Source organism: Emydura macquarii, unplaced genomic scaffold (assembly GCF_026122565.2).
Source record: "Emydura macquarii macquarii isolate MOO-44397 ecotype Brisbane River unplaced genomic scaffold, CSIRO-AGI_Emac_v2 contig_719, whole genome shotgun sequence".
Lineage (NCBI taxonomy): Eukaryota > Metazoa > Chordata > Testudines > Chelidae > Emydura > Emydura macquarii.
In genome coordinates, this window is record NW_027130856.1 from 12,222,096 (window position 1) to 12,247,352 (window position 25,257).

General features: G+C 43.2%; 1 protein-coding gene across 3 annotated transcripts in view; it reads left to right on the forward strand.

Annotated features, from left to right (window-relative positions):
* Positions 1-280: 280 nt before the first annotated feature.
* The window catches only part of LMBR1 (limb development membrane protein 1), a 144,951-nt gene continuing 119,974 nt past the window's right edge, over positions 281-25,257 (forward strand). For all 3 annotated transcript variants that reach the window (XM_067542714.1, XM_067542716.1, XM_067542715.1), the window contains exon 1: positions 281-593. In XM_067542714.1, the coding sequence (XP_067398815.1) occupies positions 531-593 (63 nt within the window). In that variant the 5' untranslated portion in view covers positions 281-530. The remainder of the gene's footprint in view (positions 594-25,257) is intronic.

Here is a 25,257-nt window from a genome sequence, read left to right on the forward strand (position 1 = left end):
TTTCGGCCTCTCCACTTTGGGGCTGTGCCGATTGCGTCCGCTGTCCTGTCCCCTCATCTCATCCGCCCCCTCCCCTCTGCGGAGTGCTAGCCCCGCCCTTCCTCGTAGCCCTGCCCCCCCGGGGTCCGTATTAGCTCCGCCTTCCGCCCTGGCTTCGGCGTTTAGGGACCATTCTGGTCCCGCCCTCGTTGTCTCGCGCCCCCAGCCCTAGCCCCGCCCCACTGGGCTCTTCTGGCCCCGCCCCTCGCCAGGCGCTGGGCTAGTATAGTTGCGCAGCGGAACGGACGCTGCTGCTGCCGCTGCGCCGTGACGCAGCTAGAGAGGCTGGGCCTTCGCTGCCGGACGGTCGGTGCAAGAACCGAGGAAATAACGAGCGCCGCTGGGGTGGTCGGTGCATCCGGTCGCCCCGCCCCGGACCCGGGGAGCAGCTGGCACTACCGCTGGCCATGGTCCCCCGCCCGCCGCAGAAGCAGGAGCAGAAGCGGCGGCTGCAGCCGCCATTGCAAGCCGGGACTGCGGGACTATGAAGGATGGAAGCGGACGACGTGACAGTTCGTGAGCAGAACTTCCACAGCCAAGTGCGGGAGTACACGGTGCGTACGGGGGTGCACTGGACCGTAACCGCCGCCGCCCCGTAACTTCCCCCTCAGGCCGCCCACCCCGGGACCTCCTCCCGCCTTGGAAACACTCCTCAGACCAACCCCAACCTGCTCGCTGGTACCTCCCTTATATCGCCCCCATCCCACCCTGCCCCTCCCAATGCCTCGTATGCTCTCGCCCCGGAAACTCTCCCCCCCGACCCCCATACTGCCTTGGAAACGTGTCTCATGCTGTCCCCCCTCCTGACCTTTGCAAATACCCCTCATACCACCCGTCATCCTGCCTGGCCTGGACCTTGACTAGAACCCTCTTATACTGACCCCCATCTTGTCCCTTCCAGAGTCCTTCATATCCTCCCCCTCATCCTGTTGTCCCCCCCAGGATTACTTTATGCTACCACCACATGCTGGGCCCCCCCATCTCCTTCACACCACTCCCTTTTCTGCCCCGGGACCCCTTCCTTCACCTAATTTGACCTCCATTATGCCTGTCCTGGAACCCCCTTCCCTCCTTGGAACACCCCCTGCTACTGACCCTGTCCTGCTCTGGACTCCCCCACCATAGTAAACCCCCCCCCCATCCCACCCACTCTGGAAGCCCCTTTTATTGTGCTCCCGCCCATCCCACCCCTGCCCCAGAACCACACCCACCAAGGAAATGCCATTCCTCCCCATGTTCCCCCATTCGGTGTGTCCTGGAGCACCCCTCGTACTGCTCCTCCCCATCCTGCCTTACTTTGAACCCTTAAACGTTCCCCCCTACTTTTCTTAAAAAGCCAAAAGCTTAACCAAGTTTGGTGCATAAGGTCTATTGGAAGGGATCCTGAGGCCCACCAAATGTAGCTCTCATATTCTAGATATTAACAAGTCCGTAGGAGATCTATATGGTAGTTGGACTTCCATCAATGTGGGATATAGGAATAGTGGAGGGGAAATGAAGAGGATATGGGGGGAAGGATTTTCTTAATATAGAGAAAAGCAGAATGCTTTGAAGTTTCCTGTTTTTTCTCTCTTTCTTTCCCCAGGCCCTCTGCATAAATCCTATATGCCTCTTGTAGTTTTGGGCACCTACCTTCCTTGCCCTCTCTCCCTTGCTCCATTCATGACCCCTTTGTTCCTTTTTATCTGCACTCCTAGGATATGTCTACACTGCCCTCTTCTTTTGGTGGCATGTAGTGTACCTGTCCACGTAGCCCCCCAGCATAGGTATAAATAGCAGCGTAGTCAGGGAGGTATGCTTTAGGCAAGTAAAGATGTGCATGAAGAGTGTGGGTAAGTGTGCGTATATACGCTATGCCGCTCTATCGCCCAAGTCGTGTCATCCTGTGTACACTGTTCCCGTCTCATAAGGAGAAGTCTTTGGGATGCCCACTATGTTACCTTTTTCGATCTGGAGCCTAAATCAGTGAGTTTCTGCACTGGGCACCTGCCACAAGGAGGCACTCGCATCAGTGTGGCTGTTTCTACTCCAACCTGCATGGGCTACCTAGAAGTTAGGCCAATGCAATACTGAGATCATCCAGGAACAAATATCAGAGAGATGTAATCCTTCCTCTAGATAAAGCTCAGCCATACTCTGGGCTGAATGGCCATGTCTGATAACAGGCACCTGGGGACTCCAGCCATGTTTCTAGTTTTTTGGTTAGTCCTTCCTCTGGGCCATATCCATCTTTTTGTGGGTGTATTGCAGTCCGCCAAACCCTGTGGGCCAATGTATCTGACAGTACTATCCCCACACAGGGAAATGTGTTCACTAGCAATCTAATATCCTGCTTAGCCTTCAAAATCAGTTTGATATCGGAGCACATTCCCAGGTTATTCTCCCCTAGTGGGATAGTGATGTCTGGCATGTCCTCCCAGGGTGCTAGCCCATGCAAGAGGGACATGAGCTAGTCCCAGTTTATGCCCTGTCTGCAGTGCCAAGATAGAATTGCATCCTTTCCAAGGCCCACTTGTGATCCTCTCGCCAAATTACATGCTCTCTTGTAAGCCCAGTGCACAATGCTATGGCCTCAAATTCATATCCTCAGCTGTGTGTGTGTGTGTGTGTGCTATGATACATTCTGTGTGATCGACATGTGGAAGGAAGCAGACATAGTTAAAACCTGTGGTGCTTATGGCCTATCCCTATTACCTTCCCCTCAGGCACCTGCTAGGATTTACAGACCCTGGATTGCCAGCATTGTACAACCTTGACCTCTCACTCACCCATACTCAATTGGGTAGCCTTTGTTGAGGCCCCTGTATGGAAAAAGTGGGAGGCATGCTCTCCTGGTGGCAACTCAAGAATGACTGCTGGTTCTTAGACTCCCACAAACTGGAATTTGGTTAGGAAGGAATGGTTCCTGTGCAGAAAACCTCTCGCTGGGTTGGTGTTGAGCCACACGTGCTTTCAGTGCTTGTACAGGATGCAGGTTCATCTCACCAGAGTGGAGCAGAACACCAGTCTCTCTGAATCTCCTTCAATCTATTTTTGAGCTGTGGACCTTGAGCTGTAGAGTCACCTTCCCACTGAACGTCCTGTAGTTGGAGAGCCCACCCTGAATAGTCTCCGTTGGCTGAAGGGACTCACTGACCTGAAAGGCCCAAAGAAAGCCAACAGAAAAAGGCTTCCTTGAAGAGTAGAACTTCAGCCTCCCTGTATCCCCGAATGGCAGATGTGAGGAAGAACCAAATACCTGCAAGGTCACTGGTTTCCTGATGTTGCTCTGTGTCCTGGCAGTTCATGCCCAACCTTCCAGCATCCTGTGAGCAATGAATCCCCGACAGGGATCTGGCTAACCCAAAGACCTGCAGTAAAAGGACACCCCAGCTAGCTGATTATCTGTTTCAGTGGAGCCAGCCCTTGCCTATGTAGCAAGATCATGAACTGCCAGATTTTGGGGCCCTGTGGAAACTCTCATATCTTTTTTGAGATGAGGTGACCAGAACTGCATGCAGTATTTAAGATGTGAGCGTACCATGGATTTATATGATGGCATCATATTTTCCATTTTATTATCTTTTTCGTAATGGTTCCTAACATTGTTAGTTTTTTTTTTTTGACTGCCGCTGCACATTGAGTGGATGTTTTCAGAGAACTATCCATGATGACTCCAAGATCTTTCTTGAATGTTAGGATCTAAATTAGTTGCTATCATTTTGTTTCTGTCATTTGGATTATTTTTCACAGTGTGCTTTATTTTGTACTTATTAATATTGAATTTCATTTGCTGTTTTGTCACCCCGTCATCCGGTTTAGTGAGGTCACTTTGTAACTCTTCGCAGTCAGCTTTGGACTTTAACTAGCCTGAGTAATTCTGTATAATCTACAAATTTTGCCACCTCACCATCCTCCCCTTTTTCCAGATCACTTATGAATATGTTGAAAAACACAGGTCCCAGTATAGATCCTTGGGGGAGCCCTGGTATTTACCCCTCTTCGTTATGAAAACTGACCATTTATTCCTATCTTTTCTTTCCTATATTTTGACTGGGTACTGATCCATGGGAGGACTTCCCTCTTATCACATGACTGCTTAGTTTGCTTAAGCATCTTTGGTGAAAGACCTTGTCAAAGGCTTTCTGAAAGTCCAGATACTTTATATCGACTGGATTCCCCCTTGTCCACATGCTTGTTGACTCCCTCAGAGAATTCTAATAGATTGGTAAGGTATGATTTCCCTTTTCAAAAGCTGTGTTGACCCAAAATATTGTTTATCTGTATGTCTGATAATTCTGTTCTTTACTATAGTTTCAGCTAATTTGCCTGATATAGTAGTTAGGCTTACCAGCCCATAATTGCAAGGATCGCTTCTGGAATGCTGCATGCTCTGTTCCTTTTGGCTGCTGGAAACCAGAAAATGACCTTCTACACACAACTGACTCTTTTCACTATGACTCTTGAACTGTAATGCAGATTAATTTGCTGTTCTGGCATGGTGGCCTGTTGTCCAGTAAAGCTGTTGAAGCAGTTCAAACTACACTCTACCTGATGTAGTCTTACAGTAAAGGTACAACACTTGCCTTAAATGAAAGGCTGAGACATGACCAACCTGATGCAGGAGACAGGAGGCTTAGAAACCAAAAGTGAAATCCTGGTTCTGTTGAATTCAGTGTGTATTTTATTGACTTCAGGAGGGCCTGGATTTTGCCTTTTTAAATAAAGATTGGATTTCTTTCTGAAAAATATGCTCTAGCTCAGTGGTTCTTAAACTTATTTCATCGGGCCTCCCCATCTTTGTGTCTGTAGACATTTATGCTCCCCTTCCCCAAAGTACACATACCACCACCCAACTCTGAAGGCAGAGTAGAGAGCAGCAGATGCTGGTTGGGTGCTTAGATCTGAATGTAGCACTGTGCTACAGTAGCACAGAAGTAAGGGTGGCAATGTGAAAAGTGATTGCTTTTCACAGCAGACTTAGCGCTCCTTTGCCGCCCTTACTTCTGTGCTGCTGCTGCCACCTCAGGGCTGATGGCTGGAGCCCTGCTGCTACCAGGTGAAGGATTGGAGGGCAGGGGAAGGAGAGCCTGAGCCTGGGCTGCCTCCCAGTGAGGAATAGATGGTGGTGGAGCTCCGGCTGTCCCCTTTATCCCTGCCTCCCCAGTGTGCACGGCCTTTCTTCATGAGCTCCAGCCACCCAGGGCTGACAGCCAGAGTTCTTCAAAAAACAAACTAACAACCCCCCCTGCTCTGCCACAGCTCATGCCTCCGTTGACATGTTCCTGCGACTCCCTCGGGATGTCCACTCCATAGTCTGAGAACCTCTGCTCTAGTTTAACTGCGAGGAGTGCGTGTGTGTGTAGTTCCTTCTTCACATAGCTGTTGGTTGAAGCATTGTAGTGGATTATGAAAGTTAGGGAATGCTGTACTCTAGTCTGATACTAATGGTTAGTTTAGTATGCTTATTGTTGTGGTCTGTGCTATTTCCTGCCCTTACTTAAGGGAATAGTACCTGGTGTGCTTATGCACGGTACAGGAAAATTTGATCAAGTTCCTGCAGAGTTTCTGGCTTGTCTGGGCAATTAAGTTTTTTTCCCCCACTCTAGTAGATTTGTTTAAACATTATACAACAAGATGTATTGTTCCAGTTTCGTCTGGTACTGTTCATTCCAAGTTAAAACTATTAACTTGGTGTAGTGAACTGTTCTAGCCTCTTTGACTTCCTTAGCATTTTACTTTCAAACAAATACTCGTTGACACCAAGAATTTTTTTGTAAGTCCTTTTTTCTGTGACATGAGTGTTGTGGTTAGAGTTGTGACACAGTATTCCAAGGACATGCAAGGTGACATTCCTGATTAGCTAAGAATTTCTATTGATATACAGTCTTTATTTTAATCAAAATTAGTAATTTCATGTGGTATTCTTCAATTTAAAAAAGCAAAATAGATTTTGAATTTTTAATGGCTTAAACTCATTCTTGTTCCTGAAGTTTTCTTGGCAAAATAAATGCAGTAGTTTGTATGTATATTGCAGGGAAAACTATGGAAGAAGATTTTGTAGCCATGGAAGTAATAGTCAAACTGAATAGCAACAGTGGTGCTAATTTAACATTTTGTGGAAACTGTTAAATCCCATGAAATGTATTATTTATGAAAAATAAGTTGTCAGAGTTAATTTAAACAAAAACGAAAGCTATGATGATTTTTAGCTCTATGCAAATTGAGACAAATGTTGAAACAGTATTGGGATATATTTTAGTACTTTATGTTCATAGAAAAATCAGTGGGGATCTTTTGGAGTGTGGCTTTAGATATGAAACACTTGAAAAAGTTAGTTTAAAAGTGCCATTTTTGCAACGAGTATACAACAGGGACTAGATAATTGGCGAAGAACATTCATTTTGCTACATTTTTGCCTTCCTCAGTCTTAATGGAATATTTTTCTATTAAAGATGAGAGAGACAGACAGACTCTCCCTAAATGTAAGGATTTCCAGCAATATGCAGCATTTCTTTTTGAGTATAACAGAAGTATGATTAAATTCTGATAAGTGCCATTATGGGTCAGAAAATTACTCTTCCTGCCTCCCCTTCTTTGGCATCTCCTTTTTCCCCTCCTCACTAAATTACCATTCTTCAGAATGGCCAAATACTCAGGATACATGTGCATGAATTTGTGTTGTGATGTCTTCTGCTGGCATTTGTGCCCTACAGGTAGCAGAAGTCAGTGGTCATAGTTTGTGTTGAAGCACCACAGTCTTGCTGATAGGGCACTGCTGGTCCTGCCCACTCTAGCTCTCTAAAGCTCAGGCCCAGGAAAACTGCTCCACTTCTCCTCCTGGTGGTATTCTTGTTTAAAACCGTAATGGAATTTTTGTGGCAGCCAGAGAAGAACAGAAACAAGGTGGTAATCAGAATGACTTTTTGAAACATAGTCATTACAAAATGTTTTACAGATATTTCAGTGTTACTGAATGTTAACCTTGTAAAAATTCTTGAATTCCATAAAGCTTTACTGCCTCAGCTGTCATCCCCCTCCCTAGAGATCTGAAGAGGTGTTTGAGTCCTATGTTGCTTTTGACAACATAAGGAATTCTGGTTTCCATGTTCATGAGAACCTACTTCTTAATTCACTCTTCTAATGCTTCTTGAGCATAGAAATGGCAGCATTAAGGGGATCTGGTAACAGTTTGGCAGAGAGCGGGGAAGCCACAATATAGGTGTGAATATAAACTTTAGGTTTTGTGGAACTATTGAGATATTTTACAAATGTAACTTCAGTAACAAATATATTTACATTTTAAAGTGCACCCACACTTTGTTTGCCAACATCTTTGACTAGTACAAATACATCTGTAGTTAGTAAGCTTCTCTAAGTACTGGTCTTGGATAAGTGATTAGAGAGAAATATTTAGTCCCTGAAAATTTAGAACAGTTTCAGATTATTGTGGATGGGTGTGCTTTTTCCATGTAGGCATAGGATGAGAGCCAGGCAGGCCACCCGGGCCGTGTCCTGACCATTTTTAAGCAGGGAAGGGTTGCCACCTGGCTGTTTTTTCTACTACCTTGCTGGTTGCAACATACCATTGTTTTCACTTTTACAAGTGTAAAAACCTCTAGCACGTGGCAACTGTAAACTGAGGCATGCTGGGAGCTGCACAGTAGTCCAACTACAGTGCACAAGTCCCATGGCTGGGAGCACTGCTGGTGTGGCACCCAGGCGCCACAATATGTGCCGTGCCCTTAATGTGCCAAAACCTCAGTGGTTGAGGCTCCTGCTCCTCTTTGTTCTGGGGATTGGGAAGCAGGGTGGACGAACTCATGGCTTGCCAGCAGGGAGCCAGGACTGGGGTAGAGGAGGCAGGGACTCCAGGGAGGGGGTGAGTCATGGTCCCTGCTGACTTTAAATTGTGCTCTGCAGCCTCTGCATGGAGCTGACTGTTTTGCTACAAACAAGCTAAAGAGTAGGAGGTAAGGTATGGTAGACAGAAATTCACTGCCACTAATTTCAGTTCAAAGTAGATAACTTTGAAAACTAACACAACTTGTCACTATTTGTTTTGCAATAGTGCCTGGGACAGAAGATCAGGGTCCTCTTTTGCTAGACATGTGCAGACATGAAGTAAAAAGGAAACTTCCCAAGAGCTTAGTTTAGGTTATGGCAAGATGCACCAATTAGATGAAACAATGGAAGGAGGTAACAATAAAAATCACACTATCATATGAAAACATAAATTGTACCTTATTTACTTGTCCAGTCAGTGTGACTGCCTCTCTGAGGATTGTGAACTCACTGTGATATGATTGGCTAACTGTGTAACTTGTAGCATTGTTGATGGTTATCTGAGCCAATGCTACTGTTGAAATAAGCTCTTATGAGGGAAGTAGGGAAGTATTTTGGACATAGAGCCAGGGAAGCTATTCACATGGCATGTCTGGATGCTTGCCAAGATGAACGGGTTAAATGAGATACTGGAGCTCATAATGAAGACTGAAATGCTTGCCATGTTTTAGGGTGTGATTGAATATGCAGGTCTGTCACTGCCTGAGGAGGAAGGGGTGAGGGTAGTTGGGAGCTGGTTATGGAGCAAATTAGAATACAAACTGGAGAAAAGATGTTTGCTGAGATATCAAAAAAAGAGTTTAAGATGGAGCACAGAGAGAAAGTGAAGATGTGAGCCCCTCACCGGCAATTAGTTGCCAAGAAAATGAGATTTCAGGCAGGGAGGATAAAAATTGATGACTTAAAAAAATAGGAATTTTTAATTTAAATACAGGTTTTTAAAAATATATTTGAAATTGATAACCTGTGTTAAGGCCTAAGCTTATTATAATCTAGTCAAATAAATAAAATACAAACAATTTTGAACAGTGTGTGTTATGCTGCAAAATTTTAAAGAAAGTCAAACTGCCAATGGAAGTCACCGGCTAAGTGGCTGGAGCCAGAATGTGTTGAAGTGCTAAACAAACTTTTGATGGCAGTCTGCAGGTGCAGACTGTCTTCATTTGTTTATTTGACTAGTTCAGTTTGATAATTAGTTAATTCAAAGTATGTTCCCTTCTCCAATATCTGAATAAAAATTAGGTGTGAAAGGATGAGCTCTACTAGTTCTAAAATCTTGAAGGACATACATGGTGACCAGAAACAATTCAATTCACTGTTAGGGATACTTTGTTTAATAAATCATTTAGTTTTAAATGCAAAATGTTTGCATAAGAAAAAGCTTATAAAAAGTTAGTATCTAGTACATTAACGTAGTTTTATTTAACCCATAAAAACATTTTTAAAATGCTGGTTTTGTGCATTTTAAGGAAATTAACTTATGATATGAAATGCTGTCACATAGTAGGGATGTGGTTTTAGAATGTATTAATATTATGTACAGAATATTAATAACAGTAGCTTGGGACAAAGGGAAAGGACTGGTAAGTGAGGTACTACCCAGGGCTCATAAAAGGAGTGTGGGGGTAAAGAGTATTAATTTTTAATGAGTGAAGGAGAAATACAGGGTGGGAGAGATAATGGAGAAATTGAAGGAAGAAATAAGCAAACAAAGAGATGGCGTTTTACATTATTTACATACTTTTTGTATGCTTGTTGAATAACTTATTTTTGAAAATGAGATGCAGTGTGGTGGTCTGGAGCTCTGTCTGTATAGATTGAAGTAAGTCACCACTACAGGCAAGATTAACTCTTAAGAAAATGTCTAGCTATGCAGTGGATGATGCTTGAAATCTGTCTTCTGATGGATTCTGGAGGCCAGGTAGGAACTAGGGATGTAAAAATTTGTTTGTTAAAGAATCCGTTCAAATATTCTAAAAATAGAACGTTTCAATGGTTAAATGCGTGGAGGGGAGGATGATGCCATGCTGGACTCAGCTTCTCACTGCCAAGCGAGAGCTGCCTACCTGCATCTTCCCCACCACACACAGAGAGCCATAGCTGGACTGCTCTCGCTCGCGGGGAGTAGAGCCCAGCTGCGGCTCCCCTTGGCGGCCGCGCCCGTGCCCCCCCCCCCCCCCCCCCCAATCAGCTGTTTAGGCTTTTACATCCCTAGCAGGAACTCTGGAGGACACTAATTCAGGGATTGAGCAGTGTTTCCAAAAGCTGGGAGGTAGAGCAAGTATGGACTTCTGCCTGGAATCCTGGCTTTCCCTCTGTCCTTGGTGCTGCAAACAATTCCTGGTGAACACTGCTATGCAGCTAGCCTTCCAAGTACTTTTTCAAACTTCTGGTTGTTTATCTAGGAAAGATATCTGAGAAGAGAAAATGGAGCATTAAGTGTGGGTCCTCAAGGCTAGAGAGGGAACCTGAGGGGAGACTGATTGAACAGGTGGAGGTGTTTTCTTGGGGTAGCAGGAAGGTTATGGAACTGGAAGAAATAAGAATCAGCCACTTAGAGAGGATTGGTCAGCTGTTGGGGTGGGTGTAGTATGATAAGAAGCTGAATTAATATTCCTCAGTAATTTTAACTAAAGATACTATGACAGGGACACTCGCCTCTCATAAGCACTGCCTATTGCCTGGGTGCCAACCTGTGCATTCTGTCTCTGCTCCTGGCACCCTTTGTTGGCTATTAACCTCATCAGGTGGGTCTTCAGTGGCCCAGCCCTTTGGTCAAGTCACACACAGTTAGTGTGCACAAACAAATCCCTTCTGGGGTAAAATGTCCAGCAGAGCCTGTCTCTGTGCCCTTGTTAATATCTTTAGCCCTGTCTCTGGGCTCAGTTCTCTGTCTTTGCCTGTGCTTGTGTAGACTAGAGCGGTGCCCCCAGGGCTTTTTCCCTGGAGACTCTGCCTTACTATTTATTATTGCCCCAGCTCTTCCGCCAGGTCACTCCTTCAAGCCTAGTCCCCTTGCCAGGGTAAGAGAGTCCAATGGTGGGCTCTCTACAGAGTCTTCAGCCCTTCAGTCTGAGCCCTTTAAATTCCAGCCCAAAACTTGTTCCCTTCTCAGGGTTTTGGCCACTCTGCCAGTAGCTGGTGAGGGGGACCCAGGCCCAACCCAGGGACCCTACAAATAGCAGCCACATGCTGCTTCCTTTAATAGTTGCTGCTGCTATTCCCTGAGCCTCTTCCCACATAGCCCTTTCCTCTTTATACTTACCTCAGGGCTGAAGTTCTCAACTCCTCATCAAATGCCACTAGAACCCATCTTTTGGTTCTCTCTTGAGCTCCAGCAAGGAGCACCCTTCCTTACTCCTCTGTTCCCAGCCAGAAACTGACCTGATCACCCCCTGCAGTTCCTCTTTTCTAAGATTGCTGTGCTCTGATTGGCCGTTTTCCTCCGGCCTTTCTAGGCAGGCCTGGAGGACCTACATTCACTACCCCTTTTCTGGGGCAGGGTATGGTAGAATTGTGAGGCCTCCAGCAAAGGGCCTGTTACACCCTGTCACAGGTACTTTGCTGTTAGGTTTATGTAATTTGAATTTGAGTTTATTTACTGGTAAGACTAAATTTAATTTATAAGGTTTCCTTTGCCTGAATAAAATCAAAGTGAGCCAACACATGATTCAAAGCATAAACAACATTTTGAAGAATAAACAGCTCAATTCTCCTCTCAAATAAGATAGCATTTGTTAGATAAGGAAAACAGATGGTATTGAGATTGAGTCAGAGAAGTTTGATAGAGTTGAAAATTGTGAAATGTGTCATATGAAACTTGTCTACAGCAAGTAACAATTGATGTATCCAAAATAAATGGAATGTAGTACTGGATTTTCAGATAGAAGACAAAGCGGCAAGAAATAGTTTAATGGAAAAAACTCAGAGTAGTGAATTGGAACAGATAAAACAACTTTTGGATTATTGGTGTGTAGGAGGGAATGTTTCAGATGCTTTGCACATTTTAATAACCCACATTAGGATGTTCTAGCAATACAGGGTCAGAGGCACTCGCATATCACAGTTATGGGTGGGGTTTAAGAACCTAAATAGTGGAAAACAATCCTGTTCTATTCTGATCTTAAAATTAATTAAAACTCCAAAGTATATCACACATACAAAAGAGTGTAGCATTATAGTACAGTAATACATTCAGAAAGTACCACTAACTCTCTGAAACATTTTACTGTGCACACCACTGTCATGTATGCTAACTTTTGCCATCGCTTCTCATTGTTGTACTTTCTACTTAAAAGGAAAGACACTTGTGAATTCTATATAACAGCTGCAATTTTTCAAGTGGATAAAGTAGAAGTGTTCCTCAGTCTGTGTGTGCAGTCTTTCCTTAATATCTCACTAACAGGAATTCTTGTGGAACCATCTGGGCATAACAGTATGTACGTGTAAACAACTAAAAGGAAACTTGTATACTAGGAAAACTATCAAGAGGTCGGTATTTTTAGACAAGTATTTCCTTAGTTTGTCAGGCTCTTCTTGAACTTTAATTTTCTGCATTGCGGTGTAACATACTGATGCTGCTTTCTTTAGGAGATAGTATGGCTTTTATTCTAGACTGCTTTACTCATCCACGTTTGCCCTCTATTCTGTCTCTTGTTATAATTTTTTTTTCTTGAGTTCCATTTATTTTTAAAGTTCCAGAGGGGTAGCCATGTTAGTCTGCATACAGCAAAAACAATGAGAGTCCTGAGCACCTTAAAGACTAATAAATTTCTGCGGGCATAAGCTTTCGTGGGCTGCAACCCACTTTGTCAGATGTAAATTATTAAAAATGACACTTGCTGTTTGAAGACTCTAGTAATTTTGCTCAGCCAAGCAATTTGAATGTTCAAAATGTAAACAGCGTATCAATTGTAATAACCTATGGGGGAGAGGGAATACAGTACTTATCTATATAGCAGCCTTCATTTGAGAATTGTTTTACAAATGTGGTTAAGCCCTATAATATATATTTGAAATTAAAGGTTTTGTCATTAGAACAGTCAGTTTTGAGTTTCCAGTTAGTGATGGTCATCTTGTAGACAAGTGAGATTTATTTGATACTGGCTATTAATATTTTCCATCTTTTTCCTGATTTTAGCTGTTGGTTATGGTATATGTGGTGATGGTAGGGAGGGAAAGGACACTTGCATATGTATAAGAGTATGAAAAGTTTAAAAGTGAAATCTTGAGTATATTGTGCCCTGACTCCTGAGGGTTCCTAAAAGATTTGGGGAGTAATAAGGTATGTTGACAAATAAGGCTGTGATCATGCAAAGAGTTCCTTGCTAGTGGACCCTTATGTTCATGTTGAGTCATATGTACTCCCATGGGACTCTGCCTGCACAGATCTGTGGAAGTTTGGGGCCCATCCTTGTGAATTTTCTCAATTGCTGATACCATACAGTGTAAAGAGACTAATGTATCCTTCCTTTTTTATACCAGTTTAGCATTCCATAGATTGTACCTTGATTTATATTTTCAATCAAATGTATTTTAAAAGACTAAATATTCTAACTGTTGAATTAATGTTGGAGTAATTTTTCAATTTGTTATATTGGGCTTTTATGAACACTGTCATCATACTAGGGTATTACTTTTTATAAAACTATAAAACACTTTGGTTTGTTTAAAGTTTCCTTGTGTCATTGAGGGTGAGAAGGCTTTTTACTTTGATTTCAACTTTTGAACAGAGCAAAATTATTTTTTATTTTTAAATGGTTGCAGATAAAGGACTAGAAAATTTTTTGAAAGAAACAAGGTATGTGAGGTAATAACTTTTACTCGATCAACTTCTGTTGATGAAAAAGACAAGCTTTCGAGCTCATGAAGAAAAACTCTGTGGAGCTCGAAAGCTTGTCTTTTTCACTAACAGAAGTTGATCCAATAAAAGATATTACCTCACCTACCTTCTCTCTCATGTCCTGGGACCAACACAGCTACAGTGACTTGGGGAAACAAAAATAGGAAAAAAAAATTGTATATTAGTAATGAAGAGTTAGTGGTGCTTTTTGTGATACTGTAGGCAAGTATCTGTTTTTATTTGCATCCACTCTTGTTTCAAGGAATTTCAGTTGGCCTGTAAAACTTTGACTTGCTCTGAAATTGGGCTTTTCAAAACTATTATGGGGTACTGGTAGCACCCAGGCAGCATGGAGAAGGAAGAGGCAGCTTCACTCAAATGTAATGGGATGAGGGTCAGAAATGGCTGAGTATGGTAAGAGCTGGGAACAAAACGTGTGTAGAGGGAGGAGGGGAAGGGGGAGAATAGGGACAGAATGCAGTGGTGATAGGAGCAGAACTGCCTATAACTACTAGAGAGACTCCCATTCAGAACCTGAAATTGAACCCAATATTGCTCATTCTCAACCTTCTTCTACTGTCTGTAAATCGCTGTGAAACCCACTTGCAAAATGTCTTACCACTCTAGTGGGGCTCCACATGAAGATGACAGCCTACTGCTGTTACCAGTTATTCCATTAGCTCAAGTGGTAGAGGTCTGTGCTCTGGCCCAATCTCTATTGATGATGCATGTGAGGGTCAGTATGGTTCTACATGATGATGGATCTTAAAAAAAAATCATCTTCGGGAATTAGATGATAAATACTGTTAAGAACGTTAAGGTTGCAAAGTTAAGCACTCAAAAGTTAGGAATTGTCAGAATTAGGCCAGGGTCCTGTGAAAAATATAGTATGTTCTCATGTAATTTAAAATCTGTAATCATAATGCATACGCACAGGAGGGCTGAATTAAGGTTGTAAAAGCAACCTTAATTCTGCATTTCCTGACTTTTGGGTCCTTGAATCTTTGTAGACTCTTAGAATTTTAAGGCTAACAGGACCATGAAATCATCTAGACTGACCTTCTATATAATTCATTCCACAGAATTTCATACATTTACTCTTGTATTGAGCCCAATAACTTGTTTGACTAAAGCACATCTTCTTCCAGAAAGACATTCAGTTTTCATTTGAAGATATCAAGAAAAAGAGAATCTACTACTTCCCTGAGTAGTTTGCTCCAGTGGTTAATCACCTTAACTGATTAAAAACTTGTGCCTTATTTCTAATTTGAATTTGGCTTCAGCATCCAGCCATTAGTCCTTGTTATGGCTACGTCTACACGGACAGTGGCAAAGTTGCCGCTGTCAGATCAACTTATCTGGATCAACTGAGCAGTCAGTGAAGACCCGCTTAGTCGATCCAGAAGTTAACGTTATTAATCCGCCCCTGGAAGTGGCATAGCGCCGCGTCGACGGGAACGCGGTTCCCGTCAGCACAGTGCAGTGAAGACGGCGCGCAGAAGAGAAGCGCAGCATTCGATGGGAGTTATGCAAGTTCTTTGTGTAACTCCCGTTGACTGCCGCCGAATCACGGAGGTAAGTGTAGATCAAGCCTATGTCTGTCTGTCTTGGCCTGATTGAAGAGACCTTTAATACTTTCACAGGGAGAAAATACCATAATCAAGTCACCTCTTGATCTTTTTAATAAGCTAAACAGATTGAACTCCCCAAGTTTCACAGTAAAGCATTTTTTTTCCAGTCCTTGAATAATTTTTGGGGCTCTTTGCTGCACCCTATTTAATTTTTCAACATCCTTTTACAAATATTGACACTAGAACTGAATGTAGTATTTTGGTATCTGTCTCACCGATGGCATAATCAGAAGTAAAATTAGAATATAGAATAGAATATTAGAGTTGGAAGGGACCTCAGGAGGTCATCTAGTCCAACCCCCTGCTCAAAGCAGAACTAACCTCAGCTATATCATCCCAGCCAGGGCTTTGTCAAGCCTCAGCTTAAAAACCTCTAAAGATGGAGATTCCACCACCTCCCTAGGTAACCCATTCCAGTGCTTCACCACCCTCCTAGTGAAAAACTTTTTCCTAATGTCCAACCTAGACCTCCCGAACTGCAACTTGAGACCGTTGCTCCTAGTTCTGTCAACTGCCACCACCGAGAACAGCCTAGCCCCATCCTCCCTGGAACCCCTTTCAGGTAGTTAAAGGCTGCTATCAAATCCCCCCTCATTCTTCTCTTTTGCAGACTAAACAAGCCCAGTTCCCTTACCCTCTCCTCATAAGTCCTGTGCTCCAGCCCCCTAATCATTTTTGTTGCCCTCCGCTCTACTCTCTCCAACTTGTCTACATCTTTTTTGTATTGGGGGGCCCAAAACTGGACAAAACACTCCAAATGTGGCCTCACCAATGCCGAATAGAGGGGAATAATCACTTCCTGCGACCTGCTGGCAATGCTCCTCCTAATGCAGCCCAATATGCTATTAGCCTTCTTGACAACCAGGCACACTGCTGACTCATATCCAGCTTTTTATCCACGGTTACCCCCAGGTCCTTTTCTGCGGAACTGCTGCCTAGCTCATCGGTCCCCAGTCTATAGCTGTGCATGGGATTCTTCCTTCCTAAGTGCCATGCCGGTTTACTACTCGCCTGCTTATACAAAAAGGGAGTCTGGAAAAAGAGGAATAAATGCACACTTAGATATCCTAATTTTGTGCTGTTGAGAACTAAATCAAAGCACCCAGGGAAATTAAGAGAAGAAATTCTTTAATAATTTATTCACCAATGCTAAGAATTCAGGTAATAACAAGAGGAACTAGAGTTGCAAATTTGACCTAGCTGATATTACTGAAGCCTTGTGGGAATATTTGCATGATTGGAATGTTAAAATCAGTGGTTATAACCAATTTGGGAAGGATCAAGTGTGCAAAAGGGGAAGGTGAGTGGCACTATGTCAAAAATGGCATTATCTGTTTCCAAGTCATTAATAACTCAGAAGCAATGTTCCTGAATGTGATGCTTTCTCAGGACACCCGGAACTGTAAGACGTGTTACCCCTCTGCCTCAGCAAGAGAGAACTGTGTTGGAGCTTGCAGGTAACAGTCAGTGAAACCCAGTTCCCAAACCCCTTGGGAAAGCATTCTTCTGCACTATCCAGCCCCTATCACTGGACGATCACAGTGGCATAGCTAGCCACAGGATTTATACATGTTTTGCTGGTTAGCTAAGGTTCACGCTTCAAGCACTGGTAAATAGATTAAGTGATTCAGAGTGATCAGCCTGGGAACAGTGAAAAGAGGTTATAGTGTTTCTGTTTGTTTTGAGTGGTAGAGATAGAACGAAAGAAAGTATAAAAAATAGCAGCAGCAAAACAGCCATGGAGATAGACCCTGGCTGGGTTGGAGACAGAAAAAGTGGAACAGGAGTGCAAGCACCAAAGATAGGAAGCTGAACAGAAAGGCCAAGAGCAAGAGGCTGAGAAAGTAGCATGTGATCACCAGTGATGGGAAGCCAGAGAGGGAGGCAGAAAAGCTACAGCAAGATGATGCACACTGATGAATCCGTGAACTGAAAGAGATGGAAGCTCAAGAAAAAGAGGAGAGTCAGCATAACTGGAGCGTATGGGAAAGGTATGGAGAGGTCCCACAGCTCCCAGGTATTTTTTCTTCTGAAGGAACATTCAGCTAGAGCAAGCTGTTCCCTACATACTAAGAAACATGTTGAGGAATACCTTACTAACTTTGAAAAACTATGAATTGCATAGAATTCCAGGGGACAAGAGAGTCCCTACACTTGTTGCAAAACTCTTAAGTAAAACATTAAACATGTTTAATGAGATAGAAATAGGATAGGCTTAAATGTATGATTGATTTTAAAAGGCTATATTGCAAAGGTTTCCAATTACCCCTGAGATGTATAGGTTAAGATTTAGAAACTTCAAAAAGCATGATTCATCTTATCATAGAGAATATTTGTATAGGATGTGTGATTTCATAAGAAAGTGGGCACAGAGAAAAGTGTCAGAGAATTATGGCCAGTTATTTGATCACGTTGCATAAGAGCATTTTGTGAGTATATGCTCCAAGGAGAGCAGAGTGGCTGTTTGAGGTAAATCTCTGAATACTGTGCAAGCCAAAGTGTCCTGTGAGTGCAAGCCACAAAGAGACAGGCATAATCCCAGGGTAAAGGGTGAGGGCATATTTTATTCTTAGGAAAAGGGTGGCCAGTTGAGAGCCCAGGCTGTCACCTTTCTGGAACCAAGTCCCTCATGGTGATCACATTCACAAACTCCCTTCACTGGAGGACGGTCCAAGAAGGTGTTACATATGTAGCTCCACAGAACACCTCAGGGACAAGTGCCCTAAGCAAAGGAAATATAAGCCTACACGCTGTACAGCCCAGGTTAATGTGACTGTCATTAAACACAGAACTCATGGGAAGGACCTTATGAGCTTGTGGAAAGAGAAAATGAGGTTACAAACCAGATACATCTCTATTGTGATATATGATTTGTTGTGCTGAGTGGGAGTCTGAGACATGGCAATTTACTGATGAGATGGCTGAATCCCATGACATCTCATCACTTGAGAGCTTTAGGTATGTAAAGACTTAACATAGACCAGAAGGGCCGAAATCCTGGCTGTGCTGCCAAGTCATAAGCAAGTATTCTCTTAACATGCTAGGGATGACTCATAAATTGGGCCAGAGGCTTGACACTGTGGGACCTCAGCCTCATCTAGTCAAGCCTGTTTTACCACTGGCAAAGAGCAGGAGCAAGTTCTCACAGAAATACAGAATGTGTTGTATATAGGGATAATTAAACTCTGAGAGTTCCTGGGCTTTACCTATTGTATTGGATCCTAAAAAAGATAAGACTGAGATTTTGTATTGACTATAGAAAATTTAATGCTGTCGCAGTTCCTGATGCTTATCCTGGGCCTAGAATCGATGATATGTTAGATACTTTGGGCAAAGCAAAATATCTAAGCACGATTGACCTGGTTAAAAGTTATTGGCAGATTCCTTTAAACAATGTTGCACAAAATAAATTCATTTTTATTACTGATATGAACCTTTGAGTTCAAAATGTCACCTTTCAGAGGCTTGTCAATCTTTCAGAGGCTTGTCAAGTATTGATTACAAAGCTTTGCATGAGGTTTTATTGATGATATAGCAGTATTTAGTGACTCTTGATTAGATTACAAGGGTCACTTGAGGATTATATTATCAAAACTCAAAGATGTAGGTCTTACTGTAAAGCCATCTGAATGTAAAATAGTATCAGCCAAGGTTCTTTATTTGGGACTTTAGGTAGGGAGTGAGGATAACTAGCCTCATCCCTTAAAAGTAGAAGCTATTATTAATTGGGCCAAACGGCAAATGAAAGAGTAGATCCAGTCTTTCGGAGGTGTGGTTAACTATTACTAGCAGTTTGTGCATGTGTTCAGTGTCTATCACAAACTTGTGCATAAAGAAACAGCCAAACAAAGTTGTGTAGACAGAGGCTTGTCAAGGGGTTTTTGATAAGGTAAAGAAAATGTTTTCAGAAAAGCCTTTTCTTGCCCATCCAGGTTTTGACAAAATGTTTGAACTATGCACTGATGCTTTAGACATTAGGTTTAGGTGTGGTATTAATACAGTCATGGGAAGATTAAAAAAGCATCTCATTGCTTTTGTAAAAAAACTGACACCCATCCCACAGAATTACTGTTATAGAAAATGAGTTATGCCATATGGGCAATGAACAGTTAAGGCCCTGTCCCTTTACCAGAAAATTTAGGGTTCTAATTGACCGGTCTCTATTAGTTTGATTACACAGAACCAGAGGCACCAATTCCAAACTGCTGTGATGGAACATGATGCTACAAGAATATAACGTGGAAATTGTACATGTTAAGGGGAAGGAAATATAGTAGCAGATGCCCTGTCCAGGGAAGAGGGTTCCAGTTCAGTGCCTATGGATCAGCCAGTGACTGACTTAGTGGATCATTGTAAGAGGTGAAGTATGACCCTAAGAGCCCCTCAGTGCTAACTTGTAGGGTCACAGTGAATTCTTATGGACCAGTATTCTAACAAAGAATAAAATGGGATTATTAGTTGGTGTCTGCTACAGACCACCAAATCACAGAAGATAACGGTATGATTGACACCATAAGAACTTGTCTAGTGTGTGTGTGTGTGTGTGTGTGTGTGTGTGTGTGTGTGTGTGTGTGTGTGTGTAAGCTGCATTATCCTTGGGGACTTTATTTTGGGTGACGCACGCTGGAGCTTTCATGCAGTCAGAATTTCCAAGGATATTTTAGTACTAAAAATCATAGATGTCAATTTCCTACCTCAGTGTTGCATTTTATATGGGGAATTATGTTAGATCTCATCTTGACAGATTAAGAGGAATTGATCACAGAACTAAAAATTAGTGGTTGTGTAGGTGCTAGTGATCATAACTTGATGATTCTGTTTGCACATAAAGTCCAACCCCCCAAAAAAGTCCAAATCAAATGTGATGCTTTAAAAGTTCCAAATTTCATAAAGAAAACAGTTGATCCAAATTAGCTCAGAGAGAACTTAAATAGAGAATGTGAATGATAGGTGGGAACTATTTAAAACATTTTATGAGATTCTTTAGAAGCCACCATTGAGAGAGAAGGCTATATTGATTAAAAAACAGGCCTGTCTTAGAGGGCAAAAGAAAATAGCCAAAAAAAAAATGGAAAATAAAAAAGGGAAATTAATAGCAATGAATATAAAGCAAGGCTAGGAATTGTAAAAATTGATAAGGGATGCAAAAAAGAAACAATGAGACATCTATGGCCAGCAGACTTAAGGACAATGAGGAGGAATTTTTAAATATATTAGAATCAAAAGAAATCCGAATATCTGGTATTGGTCCATTACTAGATGGAAATGGTAGAACTATCAATAATAAATGCAGGAAAGGCAAAAGTGTTTAAATATTTGGTAACACACCATATGTATTCATATTATACGATAATGAGATTTTTTATTTCAACAGTAACTAAAGAGGATGTTAAACAGCAACTGCTAAAGTTAGACATTTTTATTTCAGCAGGTCTGGTTAACTTGCTTCCAAGAGTTTTAAAATCACTGGCCAAAGAGCTGTCTCGAGTGTTGATGTTGGGTGTGTTTTTTTTGTTTTTTGTTTTTAATAAGTCTTGGAGCACTAGGAAAGTTCCAGAGGACTGGAAGAAAGCTAATGTTGTACCTGTAGTCAAAAAAAGGATAAATGGGCAATTTATAGACTCAACATTGTTCCAAGGCAAAATCTTCCATCAGGGGCCCACGTGGGATTCAAATAATTTAGAACCTTTCTGCAGGACCTGCTTCTTATGGTTACGGTTTCATGTCAGTTCTTGGGTTGGGTACGAGTGACACTCCTTCCAGATTGGGGCTGTCTTTTCATACAGTTGTTGGTTTGCCAGTCCTCTTGGACCAAGTCAAACCAGTATATGCTATTACCTTCAGGAATGAAACTTCCACAGACCTGATACCTGCATTAAGGATTTACAATAACTAGGCCCCAATGATTTGTTTCCTGCAGGAAGCATCTTTTAGTTTATCCACTGAGTCAGGAATACAATCATTAGGAAACCCATTAAGTTACATTTACAAAGTTGATATTATAATCTTTGAATATTGCATATGTCCATAGTATCTGTTGCACATTAGTATATGTTCTCTTTGTGCAGTCTGTGCTTCCAAACCATTGCATCTATCACATGTCTCCTAGGGACAAAGAACCTAGGCCAGCATACAGGATGGGGTGGCTTTATTCTGGGAATTGGTGACTTCGAAAGACTTGAGGTCATGGTGGATAATCAGTTGAATGTGAACTCCCAGTGCAACATTGTGGTCAAAAGGGCTAAGGTGATCTTGGAGCTATATAAAGAGAAGTATCAAGTAAGAAGGACTGCTACTTGACTACTGTTACCAGTTCTGGTGTCTGCAATTCCAGAAGGATGTTGAAAAATTGAAGAGTTCAGAGAGAAGCCATGAAAACGAAAATATGCCTTATAGTGATAAACTCAAGGAGCTCAGTCTATTTAACTCGACAAAGAAAAAGTTAAGGGCTGACTTGATCATAATCTGGAAGTATGTACATGGGGAGCAGAAATTTGGTAAGAGGTCTCTTCAGTCTAGCAGACAAAGGTGTAACAAGGTCCAATGGCTGGAAGTAGAAATTAGACCGATTCAGGCCTGGTGTGTACACTGACAGTGTAGGTTGATGTAATGCGGCTTTCGTTGACCACATAAAGCATGCCCAAATAAATTTGTTAGTCTTTAATGTGCCATAGAACTCTTGCTGTTTCACATAAAGTATGCGTCTCCACTGGCATGTCAGTCCCGCTGACCTAAATCGCGGTAAAATTCAACTTAATAAAACCACCTCTACAAGTGGTGTAGTGCTGAAGTTGAATTCTGTGGGTTGAATGAGTATCCGTATAGGCAAAACCCAATGTAAATTGACCTCATTGGCCTCCAGGAGGTATCCCATAATGCTCTTGTGACCGCTTTGCACATTTGCAGTCTGCTGCCCTGCAGCCATGTAAACAAGAAATAACTCCTTCCCTCAACCCCGGGAAATTTTGAATTCCTTTTTCCTATTTGGTCAGCATGGAGAAAACGTGCTAGCACAACTGATCATGACAACTGCATGCCCCAAACGCGCTCCAGCCTGGAGTCGACCTGAGGTCTTGGATCTCATCGGTCTGTGGGGCGAAGAGTCTGTTCTGGCTCAGCTCTGAGCAAGCAAAAGAAATTTGGATATCTATGAGAAGATATCTTGCGGCATGTTGGAGAAGGGGCACAACAGGGATGTGCAGCAGTGCCACGTTAAGATCAAAGAGCTGAGGCAGTTTATCAGAAAACTAGGGAAGCTAATAGCTGTTCTGGCTCTTCATCCAAAACATGCCACTTTTACGAGGAGCTGCTCAGCACTATGCCACCACGCAGCATTGATACCTCGGGGAATGCGAGGCCAGGATGAATGAGGACGAGTCCATGGAAGAGGAGGAGGAGAATGATGAGAATGGGGGGCAGGCGAGTGGGGTATCCCTTCTACCTGAAAGCCAGGAGCTGTTTGCAACACAGGAGCAGCCCACCCAGATGCAGGAAACCGTGACTAGGATGCTGGGGAAGGCACATCTGGTGAGTGTTCTGCAGACTGCGTGCTTTTTGGTTATATCCCTTGTCCAGAATCTTGTACCAGTGGGGGAAAAGTGGTGTGTGTCGTGGTGGGGCTGTGCATCTTCGAACTTTGTGTGCTTAAGTATTGGGTTCACCCTGGAAAAGATTATTTATGTGCACAGGGATGCTCTGAGAATCCTCCATGCATATCTCCAGGAAGCTTTCATGCAGGTACTCTGCAATCTTTTGCAGAAGGCTTCTTGGGAGGGCAGCCTTATTTCTTCCACTGTGATAGGACACTTCCCCCGCCACTCTGTTATGAATTGTTCAGGCATCATTACGGAACACAGCATAGCAGCATAAGGGCCAGGCCTGTAGCCAGATGCTTGCAGCAAATCCTCACTTTTCGCTTGTGTGACCCTCAGCAGGCTAATATCACTCATGGTTACCTAGGGAAGATGGCGCACATTTACAGTACCTCCCCAAGAAAGTTTTTTAAAGCGTGTGTTGTTGCACAGCCAGGGATGGTTTCTTGGTTCAGCACACTGCAAGTCCCTAAGTAGGACGTTGTTGCTATGGGCCTTGGGCATCCGCAAACAGGTTCCCATTTTTTTCCTTCAGAGACGATTAACCCGTACTCACCCCTCACACTTTCTACTGCCTGTTTAAAGCCTGATCAATTGGAAGCCCGACATCCATGCTGTTCTAGGGAGCGTGGACTTGTGCAGCATGGGCCCCAGGGATTTCTCTAACATAGATGCACTCGCCCCTTACTTACCATGGCTGGAACAGCACTCTGATCCCTGCAATAGTCAGACAATGACATGTGGTTGTAGCCTTCCCTTGAGAATGTTCAGGGGTATTTTTACATTGTAACATTGCTTTTCATCCATGAGACAAGTTAACAATGGGGACCTTGTGCTTTGCTTCCTTCACAGTGGACAACGCGGCCTTCAACACACCATCTCGCACTCTTGCAGAGTGCCTGTTGCAGATAAGAAAACGAAAAAAACCAACTTGGGATGACATGTTTAATGAGCTAATGAATGCCTCCACGGCTGCTGACATAGAGCTAAGAGCGTGGAGGATTTCATTTTCTGACAAACTGCACATGGACAACAGGAAGGCAGCACAGGAATATGAGCATTGAACACAAGAAGAGATGCTGCGTATAATGCTTGATCAGTCAGACATGTTGAGTCATCTGGTTGAGCTTCAGGAAGCTCAGTGGCAAGACAGACTCCTCCCTCTGCGGCCCCTGCAAAACTCTGTGCTAATGCATTCTTTCCTAGTCCCCACCCCAAAGCGATCTAGGAGGAGGTTGAGCAGGGTGCAGTAAATGCTACACTCCTCGTTGGTTGAGGGGAGTAGAAAGAGGTGATGGCCTCTTTAAGGAGTGGAGATGTGTGACTTTTTCCTGTGTGCAGAAGCCCCACACAGTGCATGCAGAACATGCAGTTTTCTTCCATTTCCCCCTCTGTGAAGGATCACCAATAAAGAAAGTACTGCTTTCTAATTCATTACTCTTTCTTTATTGATAAAAAGGGAGTAAAGGGGGGAGGGAATGGGTCGGAGGAGGAAGGTTGCGGGCGGGTGGGGAGACATACTACTTCACAGTTCATTACTGTTTATTGATAAGGGAATAAAGGGAGGGGAAAGGGGGAACTGGCTCAGTGGGGGATGGTAGGGGATGCGAAGCGAAAGCACAGCATAGATAAGTAATGCACATTACTGTTGTGTCTCGTTGCAAAAGTGTTTTTTCAATGCTTCCCCAAGATGCAGCACTCCACAATTGGCTCTCAGTGTTGCAGTGGCATCTGGCTGCTCAAAATTTGCAGCCAGCCTATCTGCCTCCACAACCCAATCCAATGGGAACTCCTTTCCCTTTGTCTCACAGACATTATGGAGTGCACAGCAGTCAGAGATAACTATTGGGATGTTTCCCGCCTGCATATTTTTGAACAGACCTGAGTTCCTAAAGATGCGTGCATCATGCACGTTTTCAGACCACCCCACACTGGTGTCAGAGAAGCATTCCCTGTGATCCACAGGGCCTGTAATGCCCATTGAGACATATCCCTTTTGATTTATGTATTCTTTGGCAAGATGGTCCAGAGCTAAGATAGGGATGTGCGTGCCATCTATTGCCCCCCCAGTTTGGGAACCCTGTAGCAGAAGGCTTTTCTGCTATGTCCTCCACATTTCCCAAAGTCACTATCCTTCTTAGCAGAAGTCTATTAATGGCCTGGCACACTTGTATCACAGCTACTCCCATAGTGGATTTACCAACTCCAAATTGAATCCCAGCTGACAAGTAGCAGTCTGGCATTGCTAGCTTCCAGAGAGCAATGGCCACTCTTTTCTCCACTGTCAGAGCTGGTCTCCAGCGAATATTCATGCGTTTCAGGTCTGGGG